General features: G+C 46.6%; 1 protein-coding gene across 9 annotated transcripts in view; it reads right to left on the bottom strand.

Annotated features, from left to right (window-relative positions):
* aff2 (AF4/FMR2 family, member 2) overlaps window positions 1-16,053 on the bottom strand; it is a 536,338-nt gene extending 520,285 nt beyond the window's left edge. For 8 of the 9 annotated variants that reach the window (XM_038775398.1, XM_038775391.1, XM_038775394.1 and 5 more), the window contains exon 1: window positions 15,824-16,053. Coding sequence is in view for 7 of the 9 variants with exons in the window: in XM_038775391.1 (XP_038631319.1) it covers window positions 15,824-15,876 (53 nt within the window). In the remaining 2 variants the exon portion in view is untranslated. The remainder of the gene's footprint in view (window positions 1-15,823) is intronic. The other variant, XM_038775399.1, reaches the window with a different exon arrangement.
* Between the last annotated feature and the right edge of the window lie 800 nt (window positions 16,054-16,853).

Below are 16,853 nucleotides of genomic sequence, written 5' to 3'. Positions count from 1 at the left end.
GTACTCCATTCAAGCTTTCTTTCACCTCAGTTAGCTAAGCCTATCAACATTACCGTCCATTCTGTTCTCCCCCATGTGTTTATTTAGCCTCCTCTTTAATGCGTCAATCCTATTCATCTCAACGCCTCTGGAGAACAGTGAGTTCCACATTCTCATCGCTCGCTGGGTAAAGAGATTTCTCCTGAATTCCCCGCTGGATTTATTCACTGAATCGCAGAAACTTTTAAAGAGCAGCAGGAGACCATTCAGCCCATCGAGTCTGCACCGACCCACTTAAGCCCTCACTTCCACCCTACCCCCATAACCCACTCACCCCTCCTAACCTTTTTGGACACAAAGGGCAATTTAGCATGGCCAATCCACCTAACCTGCATGTCTTTGGACTGTCGGAGGAAACCGGAGCATCCGGAGAAAACCCACGCAGACACGGGGAGAACGTGCAGACTCCGCACAGACAGCGACCCAGCGGGGAATGGAATCTGGGACCCTGGCGCTGTGAAGCCACAGTGCTATCCACTTGTGCTACCGTGCTGCCCTACAGTGTCCCACATTCTCATCGCTCACTGGGTAAAGAGATTTCTCCTGAATTCCCTGCTGGATTTATTCACTGAATCGCAGGATCTTTATAGAGCAGGAGGCCATTCAGCCCATTGAGGCGAGCTGGCCTTGGTCCTCTGAAAAAAGCATGACTACCTTATCTATGGCCTCAGGTTTCAGTCTCCCCAGAGACAGAAGCATCCTCTGCACTCCTACCCGATCGAACTTCTCCCCCCCCCCCCCCCCCCCCCCCTCTCCCCAACCCCTGCATGTGGAAACCAACCTCCTTGTAATTCTGTCCCTTGAGCAGCTCATCACCAGATTCCCGAACAGAGGGCTTGAGAGCTCAAAGCCGAGCTTCATTCTGGTCAACAGAAACGTGGCCAAAGGATCGGGCACATTCGTGTCCAGGGGAACCCCCCCCCCCCCCCCCCCCAAACCCCACCCCCCCCCCCCCCCCCCCCCCCAAAGTGCTGTACGCCTGGTCCCCATTTGTGGAGACCAGTACTAACCGGCGCTCGCTCAGGGTCTCTGAGGTTTGGGGGTCACATCCCACACCTTGGGTAACTCCGGCGAGTGCTCATTGCAGCACTTTTATATGCAGATTAGCCAGATCTGGATCCCGTCCAGATTGTGATGTCTTGTGAGATCTATTTTTTAAAAAAATTTTGAGCATCCAATTAATTTTTTCCAATTAAGGGGCAGTTTAGTGTGTTCAATCCACCCACCCTGCACATCTTTGGGTTGTGGGGGGCGAAACCCACGCAAACACGGGGAGAATGTGCAAACTCCACACGGACAGTGACCCAGAGCCGGGATCGAACCTGGGACCTCGGCGCCGTAAGACTGCAGTGCTAACCCACTGCGCCACCGTGCTGCCCTGTCTCGCGAGATCTATGAGATGTGGCAAGCCCGGTGCACAGAATTTATCGGCCGTGTCACGCCCTGGTGCGGGCGCGACCATTAGATTTTGCCCAAGGCCTGTGAGAGGGCAGGAGGCCAGTGATTTACATAACAAAACCGGTGATGATGCCAGGTAAGGAAGGAGAGTCCCACCTGGTCAGGTCTACATGTGAGAGCAGACCCACACCCCCAGCAACTGGCCCGGCAAACCACTCAGCTCCAACAAAATTTGGCCAATAAATGTTGGCGCAGCCAGTGACATCCATAGGTTGTGAATGAATTTAGAAATATCGGCAATGTCGACAACTCTCTCTCTCCAACTGTGATGGAACCCAATGACCTTTTGCCACAGAACCAGGTTGTGGGTTGTGATATAAAGCAGGCTTTGGTGGGGGATATCATAAAACTTCCAATTTACCCAATACTTTCATTACAATTTTTTGCGTAAATGGCTGCACTGTAGCATGGAGTCTTAAATAAAAAACGGTCCGGCCTTTGAGGTTGAATTAAAAACAGATGTAAGGCCAGGGAGTCACATTAAGGCCAGTGTAAAGTTACCCTGGAGGAACTTCCGTCACTTTGTGCCCCAAAGGAAGTTGGAAAGAAATCACTGCATATGCATAAAGCTGGAACCTAATACAGTCGAGGGCCAGAATATTCAACTCAGTTCACCTGGGTGATGCTGATGGGAGCTGAATGCCAGTGAGGTATGTGAGTTATCAACTAGGTCACAGAAAATACCAACCTGGTTAGCGTCAACTATCTCAGGCCATAACTCAAACTTAATTCAGATGATAATTACCAGACCTGAAGCAATTACTCTCCAGATAAGAGTGTCAACTGTTAGCTGCTCTTACAATGATGAGTTACAATTTGCTGGCACTTGACTCAGCACATGTTCTCAGTGGAAGGGATCACGCAGTTAAGAATGAGACTTATCTAAATAAATAAAGTGACAAGAAGCAACGCTGGCACTGGTTAACGTAACAGCACCTCATCTCAACAGCCCAGTGCAGGCAGATCTAGATAAGCCTCCGTGACACTTCAATCAAAGATGCTGCGATTTATGAGATGTTCCCCACTGTAACAGCACACCTCTGATTAGCTCTCTGGCAACAACCTCGCCTAACTTCAATCATAACCCTTTTAGAACAAAATGGCTTGCATCTGTGTCTGCACACAGTGATGTGCCTAGCTCTCATACCTACACCTCTGTTCCCAATAAAGGCTATGTTTTTCTCCTCATCCTGTCATGGCAATCAAGGATGGTACTGCCAGGGAAAAGTACTTTGTAATGGCCAAGAGCCATTTTCATTTTTTTCCAATTAAGGGGCAATTTAGTGTGGCCAATCCACCTACCCTGCACAACTTTTGGATTGTGCGGGCGAAACTCACGCTAACACGGGGAGAACGTGCAAACTCCACACCTACAGTGACCCAGAGCCGGGATCGAACCTGGGACCTCGGCGCCGTGAGGCAGCAGTGCTAACCCACTGCGCCACCGTGCTGTCCTACCTTAACAATTTTAAAGGTATGGATTAAAACGTAAATTTATTTGCCTCAATAATGTGGATATATTTCAGGCTCTTTCATTACAAAGCGATCTTGACCTTCTGATTTAGAATTTACCCATTGATCAAACAAATAATCTTCATAATCGCGGTATTCAAACAGCATAGAATCATACAATTGGCCATTGCTGAAGGGGAACATGGAGCCTATCATGCCCGTGCTCCATCGTTGAAAGAACAAGCCACTCGTGCCACTCCACCACTTTTTCCCCAAAAGCCGATGGAAGATTAGCCAAGTACTTATAGTTTGGTAGCCCCAAAATGAAGTGATTGTCACATTGATGACCTGATAATTGCCCTTAAACTGAGGGAGCGTGTTAGACCATTTCTGAGGGCATTTAAGAGTTGCTGTGGATGTGGAGCCACATGAAAGAATGGCAGATTTCCCTTCCCTAAAGGATATTGGGTTTTTACCATTTCGTGTTTACGTTCATGAGAGACATCATTGGGGCAGCAGGGTGGCTCAGTGTGTTAGCACTGCTGCCTCACGGCGCCGAGGTCCCAGGTTCGATCCCAGCTCTGGTTCACTGTCCGTGTGGAGTTTGCACATTCTCCCCGTGTTTGCCTGGATTTCGCCCCCACAACCCAAAGATGTGCAGGCTAGGTGGATTGGCCACACTAAATTGCCCCTTAATTGGAAAAAATTAATTGGGTACTATAAATTTTTTTTTTTAAATGAGAGACATTTTTAATTTCAGTTTTTTATTAAATTCAATTGCCATGGTAGGATTCGAACACAGATCCCCAGCGCACTGGGTCTCTGAATCCTGGCTCCGGCCACCTGAAAGATTGGAGGCAGAATATTCCATAGTAACACCCAAAACCGAATTGGATAAAGACTCGTGAAGAAAATATCTGCAGCACTTTGGGGAAAAGGCATTGCTAGCGAGAGTAACTGATTTTCAGATTAGTTAGCATGGGCATGATTGGCCAAATGGTCTCCTTCTGTGCAGTATGGTCCTGTGATTTTCTCAGGAAAATAATTGGCCTTCACAGAATCATAAAGTCCGGACAGTGCAGAAGGAGACCATTCGGCCCATTGAGTCTGCACCGCCCCTTTGAAAGAGCACGCCATGCAGGCTGACTCCCCTGCCCTATCCCTGTAACCCCACCTCGCCTGCACATCCCTGGATACTAGTGGGCAATCCATCATGGTCAATCCACCTAACCTGCACATCTTTGGACTGTGGGAGGAAACCGGAACACCCGGAGGAAACCCACGCAGACAGGAGGAGAGCGTACAAACTCCACACTGTCCACCCTAGGCCGGAATTGAACCCGGGCCTTGTAAGCAGTTATAATGATATCTGGTTACCATCTCCAAATGGAAACACAGCAAGCACCTGAAATCGTGTATCTGCCCCCTGTCTAGCTTTGCTTATTTACAAATACCAGTGAATGCTGGTTTCTTAGATCAGCCACCACAGAGGCATTGGAAAAAGTGCAAAACATGTGGACAACGACGTTTTCGTAAGTGCGAGGTTATCCATTTTGGCCCGAGAAAATAAACAGGCAAATTCTTATCTAATTGGAAAGCTGATTCAAAATGTGTCTGGGCAGAGGGATCTGGGTGTCCTTGTTCATGAATCGCAGAAAGTCGGTATGCAGGTACAAAATGTAATAAGAAAGGCAAATGGAATGTTAGCATTAATTGCAAAAAGAACTGGAGTGTAAGAGTAGAGAAGTGTGGTTGCAATTGTACAAGGTGTTGGTGAGACCACATCTGGAGTATTGAGTCCAGTTTTGCTCTCCTTATTTGAGGAAGGATGTGATGGCATTGGAGGCAGTTCAGAGGAGGTTCACCAGATTGATTCCGGGGATGAAGGGGTTGGCGTATGAGGAGAGATTAGACAGTCTGGGCTTATACTCGCAAGAGTTTAGAAGGGTGAGAGGGGATCTGATCGAGGTGTATAAAATGCTAAAAGGGATTGATAAAGTAAACGTAGACCAAATGTTCCCCCTTGTGGGGCAATTTAGAACGAGAGGTCAACGATCTTGGTTGACAGGCGGTAGATTTGAAACTGAGATGAGGAGGCACTACTTCTCGCAGAGGGTGGCGTATTTGTGGAACTCGCTGCCACGTAGTGCGGTGGAGTCCGAGTCAGTAAATGGTTTCAAGACCGGTTAAAGGGATATGGGTAACAGGCAGAGAGGTGGATTTGAGACCAGGAAGAGATCAGTCATGATCTGATTGAAAGGCAGAGCAGGCTAGAAGGGCTGAATTGCCGACTTCTCCTCCTAATGCCTATGTTCAGAACTGAGACGGTCGACCCAACAGGAAAGGCTGAACAGGCTTTGGCTCTTTTCTCTGGAAAAGAGAAGACTGAGGCGTGACCTGTAGAGACCACTGCCATTTAGAAAGGGATTGATGGCGTAGATGTGGAGATGTTTCCGCTTTTGCGAGAGACCGAAAGTGGGGGCTATAAGTGTAAATATAACTAACAAATCCATTACATTCAGTAGAAATGTACATACCCAAAGAGAGGTTAGAATGTGGAAATCATTAGCGGATGGAGTAGCTCAGACAAATAGCAGAGATATGTTTAAAGGGAGGTTAAATGAGCATGTGAAGGAGAAGGGAATAGAAGGATATGCTAATAGGGTGAGATTAATTGACTCATGTAGAGCATAAATGCCAACAGAGAGGAGTTGGACTGAATGGCCCTTTCTGTGCAACGTAATTCCACATATAATGAAGGCTAAGGGAATCGTTCGTATGTTCTGGAGTAGTGGGTATGCTTTAATGGTGCTGCTGTGCGCATTTCATTTTCCACGGCATTGAAATGCAAAGCAAAGTGCTTCACAGATACTATCTCCATAATGCTTCTCATTCATTACAGCTGCATGAGCCTCCCGTGCTGCGGCGAGGACAGCATTCTGTGCTCTACTCAGCTCCAGTGGTGCTGCTGGCTGAAGCAGATTTTCCCTGCCTGCTTTTCCTGTGAACCATTTAAACTGAGGTATGATTCTGGCTATTCACTCTGGCCTGGCGGCCGTGTACCTTTTTAAAAAAAAAAATAGCAGGTTGGGGTTCCCACCGTCCTTCGCTGAACGGGCTGTGTGGGAGCGTGGCATCCCGGTCTCGCCAGCACCTGTCAGCCGAAACCGATAGCTTAAAGTCAGCATCAATATTAGGAACAAATACATCAAGTTTATAAATAGACAGCAAGCCAGACCAAAGCCCCAAGTTAGACACGAGGCCATCGATTTAGAACAGCTTTGGTATCGCCCTCATCCCCCTCAATGTCACAATGTATTTCCCTCTCTCTCTCTCAACGGCCCAAAATAAAAATAAAGCATTCTGTATGAAATCCACTGATTTGAAAAGTGCGCCTGACTGACAGCGGGATGAGGAAAACCACAGTGGCCCAAAGGCTACATCACATTCACTATGCGTACCACAGGACGATGATTACATTCCGAACAACGACTCCTTCCCATGCACCACAGGAAGGTTGTGGTGCAAATCGCAGAGGGTAATGGGCTGCCTTTGCGATCACGATTGCCATCAGCGCTGAAACACTCCAGGTAAGGCCTAGTGCAATTCTGTGCAGAGTGCAAATTCTGCAGCTTTATATTGACTGGCGCAGTCACCACTGAGCTGGAGGACGGTACAGGTAGAAAACGGACTCAATTCTCACCGCTTCAAAGTGCCCCAAAGCACTTCAATTAATCTGCATTCGGAAAGTCCACTCGAACTACAGTCTGTTAACAACAAGATCGCTTTTTAAAAATAAATTTAGAATATCCTATTCAAGTTTTTTCCAATTAAGGGGCAATTTGGCGTGGCCAATCCACCTAGCCTGCACATCTTTTTGTGTTGTGGGGGCAAAACCCACGCAAACACGGGGAGAATATGCAAACTCCACACGGAAAGTGACCCAGAGCGGGGTTCGAACCTGGGACCTCGGCACTGTGAGGCTGCAGTGCTAACCCACTGCGTCTTTGTGCTGCCCCAAGAACGCTTTTAGGGCGGCACGGTGGCGCAGTGGTTACCACTGCCGTCTCACAGCGCCGAGCACCTGGGTTCGATTCGGGCCCTGGGTCACTGTCCGCGAGGTGTTTGTGAAATCTCCCCAAGTCTTTTTATGTGTGACCCCCACAACCCAAAGATGTGCAGGCTAGGTGGATTGGCCACTCTAAATTGCCCGTTAATTGGAAAAGAAAAGAGAATTGGGTACTCTAAACTTATATAAAAAAACAAGATCGCTTTTGTTTGGGTTGGTTGAGGGATAAGTATTAGCCAGGGTCTGATCTTTTTCAAAATGGTGGTCATTGAATCATTTACATCCCAAAAGGCTGGACAAGGCCACGGTTGAATGTCAGTCGCTCCGACAGTGGAGCGGTCCCTCAGTACTGCACTCGGAGCACCAGCCTAGATTATGGGGCTCAGGTCTCTGGAATTGTACTTGAACCATTAACCTTCTGACTCAGCGGCGAGAGTGCTACCAAATGGGCCACAGCTGGAAGTAACATAGCCGAGCGATTACCCTTGCTACTAATCCTGGTTCACACATTTAAAACTCATGCACTGAAAACATTCCACTGTTACTCTAACTCAAGCAATAACGCATGACATACAGCCCAGACAATGTTAAGCATTCAAAAATGAGAATGTTGCAAATGTAATTTCCAGTACTGAGTGGTTCATCAATATTAACTTGAAGCATGTTTGTGCCCTGGCAAACAGTCTGGAATGTTCTGGACTTTCTGGCAGCCAGTCTTCTTGTTTTTTTCCATCAGATCTCCCGTGGCATTGTTCACAATGAGTCGTGATGTCTTCAGTTGCCAAAGCCCTAAGCTCTGGAATCCCCTTCCGCTCCTCCCTGACCCCCCTCTCTCCTCCTTTAAGACATACCTTAAAATTGATCTCTTTGATCAGATTTTGGTCATCTGCCCTCATCCCTCCTTACGTAACTCAGCACCAAATTTTGCCTGATCCTGTGTGCTTGTGCAGTGGTTAGCACTGTTGCTTCATAGCGCCAGGGTCCCAGGTTTGATTCTCACTTGGGTCACTGTCTGTGCGGAGTCTGCACGTTCTCCCCGTGTCTGCGTGAATTTCCTCCGGGTGCTCCGGTTTCCTCCCACAAGTCCCGAAAAACATTCTGTTAGGTGAATTGGACATTCTGAATTCTTCCTCTGTGTACCCGAACAGGTGCCAGAATGCGGTGACTAGGGACTTTTCACAGTAACTTCATTGCAGTGTTAATGTAAGCCTACTTATGACACTAATAAAGATTATTATTATTATGAAACAAGCCTTCAAATGTTTCACTTCAATGTTCTAGCTTTGAGTGGGGGAGCTGGCTGTACAGTACTAATGTCACTGGGCTCGTAACCTAGAAATCCAGGCTAATGCTCTGGGGATAGGGGTTCAAATCCCACCAAGGCAGCTGATGGAATTGAAATTGAACAAATGCAATCTGGAATTGAAAGCTAGTCTCAGAAATAGTGACCATGTAATTATCAGCTGTTGTCATGGGAACCCCATCTGGTTCACTAATGTCTGAGAGGGAAGGAAATCTGCCGTCCTTAACTGGCCCAGCCCACACGTGACTCCAGGCCACAATCTGGTTGACTCTTAACTACCCACTGAAATGGGTTAGCAAGTCGCTCAGTTCAAGGGCAATTAAGGATGGGCAACAAATATTGGCTTTGCCAGCAATAGAGCATCCCATGAAACAAAATTTTTTTCAAAACTGCATTCAAGACACTATATAAATAGAAGATGTAGTTGTTTTAGATTTTGTTTTGCTGTGTTACCATTATCCATGTTGATCTTTGCGGACAGGAGTGAGCAACAATCAGGATAGTCAATGAGAGAGGGGAGTGAATCATGCGTTTTGACAGGCAGCCATATCGTAGCATATTTGCTGATGGCCATTGACTTGTTAATGTGCTTCACTCGGTGAAATTAGGTAATATCTACACATTGAAACCTGCCATTGTTTATCTTTGGAGCAGAAACAAATATGGAAACTCTGTCACACCTGTTAAACAAATCGTTCCTTTCTTTCATTCTGAAGTCCAAATCCCAAATCTCATCAAAACGAGTTTGTCGATTTTGTCTTTTGAAGTAGCTGGCCCGGATTCTGCTGATCCCATGCTCTTGGCTTGGCAGTCCCAGTCGAAGCCACCAATGGCAAGCGAAGCCCAGTGCAGGAGTTCTGATCTACCGTCTCATTCTAACATGGTTCTACCCGTAACGCCAGGATTGGCGGATGTGTCCTCGGGGAGCCAAAGAGCTCAACACAGAGTCGATGGGCTGAATAGCCAGCTCCACTTCCCACCCACTGTTATCGCCATCATGTCACGCCGGAACACTTCACCTTGCCACAGAATGGGCCCAGAAGGAGGCCATTTGGCCCACTAGGCTTGTCCTGGCTCTTTGAATCAGTCCCACTCCCTGCTGCTCTTTGTCCACAGCCCTTCAACCCCTCTGCATTTGTTTGTCTCGTGTGCGTAGAGAGTGGGACAGTTAAAGTGGGTATTAGGTATTAGCTTGTCGTTAACCAATTGTATTTACTGCACATTCCATGACAGTTCTCATTATAAATATAATCTTGTTTACATTTACCAACCTGGTGACTGAAATCATTGGGCAGCCAAGGGCCAAAGACTTTGGGTATTTTTGTCAGAATTATTGGTTAATAAACTTGTGTTCTGACTCCAGGACCAATGGGGCTGGAATTGACCGTGCACTAGCCCAGGGTGTCATAACACAACAAATCAGAATTTAATTTGCATCCAAACAATGATTTGCTTCCCAAGTACTGAAAAAAATAATCTGTCCCTTTAAGAACCATTGTCCCATTGGGGACTTACAGGCATTTCCTGTCCTTTGTCTCCAAAATAATTTCAAAGAGGCAGTTAGTGGCATATTGTCGAAACAATATACCCCAGGTTTTAAGTGCAGCACTTGGATGAAACCCTTGGGATCTCATAAAGCAGAAAAGCTTGTTGTGCAGATGTTGTGATGCAGTCACTAAAAACTTCACCATCCCAAACTGTAAAAACCAGCCCAACTGGCAGTATCGTTTCAACATGAGCCGTGCTTCATGCTGCATCAGGTAACCCTGACACAAATTATCGCCACGGTGGATAACATCCAATCCATTGCACTGCACTGGACTTGGAAAGCCTCCAACATCTGGAGACGCATGGGACAGCCAAAGCACACGCTTGCGTCTGTTTCCATGGGCGGGATATCCGGGTCCCCCCCCTGACCAGAGACCAGAAATTCCCGGCGATCACAGGACCTTTTAATGGTCGGTCAAATTGTCTGCCCCGCCCGCGACGATTCCTACAGCAGGCATGGCCTGGAAATCTTACCCCACCTACAATAGTAATAATAATCGCTTATTGTCACAAGTAGGCTTCCATGAAGTTACTGTGGAAAGCCCCTAGTCACCACATTCCGGCACCTGCTCGGGGAGGCCGGTACGGGAATTGAACTTGCGCTGCTGGCCTTGTTCTGCATTACAAGCCAGCTGTTTAGCCCTCTGTGCTAAACCAGCCCCTATTGCTCACATCTCCAGGAACAGGTCAATAACCTTAAATCAGGGGGTATTGCTTGAGGGGCATCCGTCCACATAAAGGATGGGCGAGCAGCAGACGCCCGTCCGCCATAGGAATGCTGGAAGGATTTATAGGTTGATAATCAACTTGTTAGGCCACATCATGGATGCACCTTCAATGGCCAGCACCTTGCTCAGAGGTAGGGACCCACTCCCCATTATAACTGTTCCTCGTTATAGGTCTGTGTATCTGTATGCCCACACAAGCATGCACATCTCTATGCATTTACATATAAAACATATTGCATTGCCCATTTTTCACACAAACCTTCCGAGACGGCTTGTCTTATTCCACAAGACACTTGTTTGAAGGATTGTTGCTCTGCTAGAGCTTTGAGATAGGTGTCAGATGTCATTGAACCGGAATCAATTGAGTCAAAATATTGCAGATAAACAGACAGAAGATAGAAACAGCAGCCACCAGAGAAGGAACAAGTGTAGAAATTAACCAAATGATTAATAATTGATCTGGCACATAGTCTGCAGAGTTGAACATTAACACAATCCCTTGTTTTGAATTTGTAAAGGCGAGTGCTCCAGTGGAGGTTGTGTTGTTGCTGTATTCCAGTCTTGGACAGACCTCAGTGACAGCAGAAACACCCATGTGCAAAAATGTCAAAGACTCCACCATGTTTTATAAATAGAAAGTTCAAAGGTCCATATTTTACAGGAGCCAAGGAGTGTGAGCAGACGCTCTCTTTAACAGGATCCATTTTCCATTAAAATAAAAAACCCGAGATGCACTTTTGTTGAGTCTTAAAATGCATGCCACACGATCAGATAAAATGAGTTTTCAACGTAATTTGGCATTCTGGAGGGGATCACACATTCTAAACAAAGATGAACTGTTCTAGGTCACGCCTTACGTCCATGTGCAACAACTCTACCAGATACAATCTTATTAAAGTTGCCTGCTCGTTCTGTAAATCTCTCTTCTTAACACCGATTTGCCAAAAAAGGGATTTACGTTTAATCTGAGTCACAAACTGCCCTATACTGTTACAACTGCTCTCACCAGACACACAGCACGGCTGTGATTCCCTGGATACTGACAACTGCGCAACATTCCACTGAATATTATTTGTTTGAAGAGTAAGGTAACGATTAACTAATCATGTGTGTGCAGGGCCAAAGGTTATGGGTTTTTAAAACACTGGTCCCCTGTGAATCCTCTGGACCTATAAAGACGAGGATCAGAAAGTTAACTCAATCTTATAATGCCTCCTTAGTGCAAAGCTTTTTCACAAGCTATTTGATGGAATTAAGCACACGTACATGCAGATGTGTTTGTAAATCACCTTTGCCTTTAGGATAACTCATCTCAATCTTTCAGCAGAGAGTTTGCCAAAGCACGCAGACTTTAAGGTAAGTTGTGAAGAGGACATAAGAAGGTTACAAAGGGATACAGATTGGTTAAGTGAGTGGGCAAAAATCTGGCAAATGGAGTGTATTGTGGGCAAATGCGAAATTGTCCATTTTGGCAGGAAGAACAGAAGAGACGTTTATTATTTAAATGGCAGGTGATTGCAGAGCACGGAGATGCAGAGGGATCTGGGTGCCTTAGTGCATGAATTATAGAAGGGAGATGCAACACATAAATAGGAAAGCGAATAATTTGCCTTTACATTTTTCAATTTACAGGGAAATTTAGCATGGCCAATCCACCTACCCTGCACAACGTTGAGTTGTCGGGGGTGAGACCCTCGCAGACACGGCGAGTATGTGCAAACCCCTGTCATGTGAGAGTAGCTTTAAGAAATGGGTGTTTATAAATGGGTGTGTATATAAGTATCTGTAGTGAGAGTGCCTTTAAGAAATGAGTGTTTATTACTGCAGTGATGTCAGAGTGTGGGTGGAGCTGGGCTGTCTGTCAGCTTTTTACTTTCGTTTTAGGCTGTTTGCTGCAGGGTGTGTTTTAGTTTTGTTTTCAGTGTTGGAGCTGAAACCAGACAGAGCAGGTATACTGTTGATCTCTCTGCCATGAAAAGACTATCTCTTGATCATTTGGTGAATTCAAAATTATAAATGTTCTCAGTAGTGAATGTAAACCTAATGTGCTTCTGTTAAAAGGTGTTTCTTTTGTCTTCTGGATGTTGTTTGGGAAGTTATTAAGGGTTACATAGTGTTGTATTTTTTGGGGGTTGTATTTGAATTAATGGTTGCTAAGATGTTCACTGTATGTTTTAAAAAGGTTGACTTGAGTTCATAGAATAAACATTGTTTTGCTTTAAAAAAATACGTTTCCATTTCTGCTGTCCCACACTTGTCGAGTGGGCCGTGTGCTCCCCATACCACAATCTATTAAAAGTTGTGGGTCAGGTGAACTCCATGATACACTTTGGGGTTCTCTAAACCCTGGCCCATAACACTCCACACGGCCAGTAATCCGGGACCGGGATCGAACTCGGGTCCTTGACACCGTGAGGCAGCAGTGATAATCACTGCACCACCATGCCGCCCCAGGAAAGCGAATACAATGTTATCATTTATTTTGAGAGTGAATTGAATATAAAAGTTGGGAGGTTCTGCTTCCGTTTAAAGGGCACTGGTGAGACCACATCTGGAATATTGTGTAAAGTATTCGTCGACATTCTTAAGGAAGGATGGGAGTAGTTCAGAGACGATTTACCAGATTAATACCTGGAATAGTCTCATAGAAGTATAGTCTCATAGCATTTACAGTGCAGAAGGAGCTCATTCAGCCCATCGAGTCTGCACCGGCCCTTGGAAAGAGTACCCTACCCAAGCCCACACCATTGCTCTATCCCCATCAACCAATAACCCCACCAACCTTTTTGGACACTAAGGGGCAATTTAGCATGGTCAATCCACCTAACCTGCAGATCTTTGGACTGTGGGAGGAAACCCAGGCAGACACGGGAAGCACAGACAGTGACCCAAGACGGTAATTGAACCTGGGACCCTGGAGCTGAGAAACAATGGTGTTAACCACTATGCTACCATGCTGCCCATCGGTGGGTTGTCTTATAAGGTAAGACTGGAGAGGTTAAACTTGTAACTCCTGGAGTTTAGAAGAGTAAGAGGCAACTTGATTAAAATATGTAAGATCCTGAGGGGTATTGGCAGGGTGGTTGTGGAGAGGATGTTCCCCCTTGTGGGAGAATCTAGAACTAGGGATCACTATTTATATATAAGGTGTTGCCAATTAAAACGGAAATTAAGCAAAATGTTTTCCCGCCGATTGTCATAGGTCTTTGCAACTCAATGGCTGAAAAGCTGGTGAGAATCACTACCTTTTGGAGCGTAGCTCCTTCATTAAGGGAGTGACACTCCCCTGATGAAGGAGCTACATTCCAAAAGCTAGTGATTTCAAACAAACCTGTTGGACTTTAACCTGGTGTTGTAAGACTTCTTACCAGGCAATAAGTGATTGCATTTAAACTACAGTGTGGCCAGCCCAGGGTCGGGACACTGAGACAAGGTCAACAGGCACGGGACAAACACAAAGATCAGCCACACAGGACCACTGGCCCATCAAAAATTAGACACTTGCTGCCAACAAACTGACAGGAGTCAGACGCAGTCAGACAGCAAGAGATAGGCATGTCTCATCATTGAGGCAAAATGCTTCTAACACACTCCAGTGGCAAGCCTTTCGGGCACTTGCACATAATGGCACCAGGGCAACAAGGATTGGACATATACTCCTACCAGACTGTCAACAATCAAACAGATGTTCATCATTTGCCCGCCAAAGCCTAAGTGACCTCCACTTGACTGTTGGGACATTGGGCAAACACTCTGTACAAGACCACCAGTGGTAATGGGTGCATGTTCTGTAAAAGCCCTCGAAACAAAAATGAAAATGAAATAAAAATCGCTTACTGTCACAAGTAGGCTTCAGATGAAGTTACTGTGAAAAGCCCCTAGTCGCCACATTCCGGCACCTGTTCGGGGAGGCTGGTACTGGAATTGAACCGTGCTGCTGGCCTGCCATCAAAGCCAGCGATTTAGCCCTGTGCTAAACCAGTCCCTAAATAAAAGGCAATCTACCAACAAAGGAGGCACGGATGAGTAACAATAGAAATGCATTGAAAGAGCAATTATGTTGGGAACATTCTTAAGCGACACCTACCTAAATTATGGAACAATCTACAAGGTATTTTCACACAGAATTGTACAACACTGAAACAGACCATTCGGCCCAATGGGTCCATGCTTCACACAAGTCACTCTGTGCTCAGGAAGACCGAAGTAAACCATTTGCCCCCATTGCCTCCATTCATCTTCAAGAGATAGTTCAGTCCTGATGTCCATAAATCTGGTAAAATTGAGAATGTTCTCAATAGATGCAGACTGGTCCACAGTTTTGGTTCCCAGGAGCTCATCACCACTCCAGACCGTGCGTGGACATGGAATCCAATTTTACAATGAACCCTGTTGAGGACTGGAGCTGAACCCCATCAGCCCCAACAAGAATTCATTTCCCGACAAATCCTTCAAGTGGACATGGTGCCTGGGTCCAAGCATTTTTATTTTTTGGTCAATGCAGATTAGCAGCAGATTAAACATTACATGGAAGTGTTGTGCATCTGATAGATTCAAGCATGCATGTTTTCATCACTCCCACTGAGTGTCTCAGTCCCACAACATTACAAGGCTGCTTTCTCCCTGTGGGGTGGGGGTGTGTGTGGGGGGTGGGGGGGGAGACAAATTCCATGTGTGCTGAAAGTTTTCGGAAATCACCAACTCTGATCATCCAAACATTCATTTCAAATGGTCAAGCGTTGCAAATTTGTCATCTGCACTGTGAGGGGTCTATAAACACGCGATGATTTCCTCTATGTAATATATATATATATAATATCTTGCTTCTGAGGTCAGCCTCCACTAATTGGAAACATCCATTCACTTTGCACTCAGAGACATCTAGCCACAAACTTCAGGATGTCAGTGCCACTGGGTGCCTCACGTTCACATAAAGCCCTGGCAGAAAATGAAACACTCCACAAAGCAAAACCTTCCAACAACAGGGGGAAAAAAAAATCAGTGTGGCAAAATATAGACTCGTCCTGACGCCAGCGTGTAAGCTGTACGACGGGGGGGGGGGGGAGAGAGAAAAAGGCAGCAGAATAGCAGCGGCTCACAATGAGAGCAAGTGAGGCAGTAAAACCTCTGCTAAAGGCTGGGAATTAAAAGCTATGAAGCAACCTTATTCATAACAAAGGCTTAAAACACACACACACACACACACACAGGGAGAGACAGACCTACCACGATTGCTCCAGTTCCCAGTCTCTGAAGAAGTCAAACTCGAAAAGGTCCATCTCAGTTGCGCTGGCTGCAAGATCCCTGGAACTAGTGCCCCCGACACCAATGGGCTTGACAGAACATACGGCGATTGTTCTGCTCACTGTAACCCGTACTGTACGTGCTGGCTGGGCTTGCCTCTCACACTGAGAGAATGCTGGCTTGCCTTTCGCTGTGCAAAGGCAGGCTCAGCTCAACATCACACAGAGTGGGGTGGAGCTATAGGCAGCAAGAAGCCATGACATGGAGCCAGTACACTATCAGCTCGGGATCTGGCACGTTGAAATGAAGAAAACACACACACACAATGTGAAACAGCAGCTCAACTCCACTCCTGGCAGAGCCAGCTGTTTGTGGGAGATGTGGTTAAGGCAGTGCACATGTCCCCCCCCCCCCCCCCCCCCCCCCCCCTCCTCCTGCATTTTTTTTTGTTTTATCCATCACCTTCTCCTTCCTTGTGCCCACCGCCCACACCCCCCCCCCCCCCCCCCCACCACCACCTTGGCATTTCCACACTGGGATAATGGCTCTCTGCAACCCCCCCCCCCCCCCCCCATGTCCCCCAAGCTGGGCACTTCTTCTAAGATTAGGTGTTAGAAGTGCCAAACAATGCATTCGACTGTGTGCATGGAGAGCAAGGATAAATACAGAAGTGAAACCTCAGCCAGCCCTGCGAGTTCCAGGTAGGTTACAAAGTCCCCGATGCACAGACGCAGCAGGGTGGTTTTGATGGTGGGTGTTGCTGGGAATCACGTTGGAATTAGGCTGCTAGGAAATATTGGTCAGATTTACCATCAGGAGTGTACCCCGGGGTGCATGATCACCAGGGGTGAGTGGCACACACATGCTAACCCCTCTCCCCCCCCCCCCCCCCCCTCCCCCCAACACAAAAACAGGATCACCAGTGAACCTGATGTTAAGGACAAATTGCTGCCAAGATATCAGCTGCATGGGTCCAGTGCAACTAATTCATTAAAGGCATCAGCTGGATTGA

This window comes from Scyliorhinus canicula, chromosome 17, assembly GCF_902713615.1.
Source record: "Scyliorhinus canicula chromosome 17, sScyCan1.1, whole genome shotgun sequence".
NCBI lineage: Eukaryota > Metazoa > Chordata > Chondrichthyes > Carcharhiniformes > Scyliorhinidae > Scyliorhinus > Scyliorhinus canicula.
This window is presented reverse-complemented; position numbering and strand designations above follow the sequence as displayed.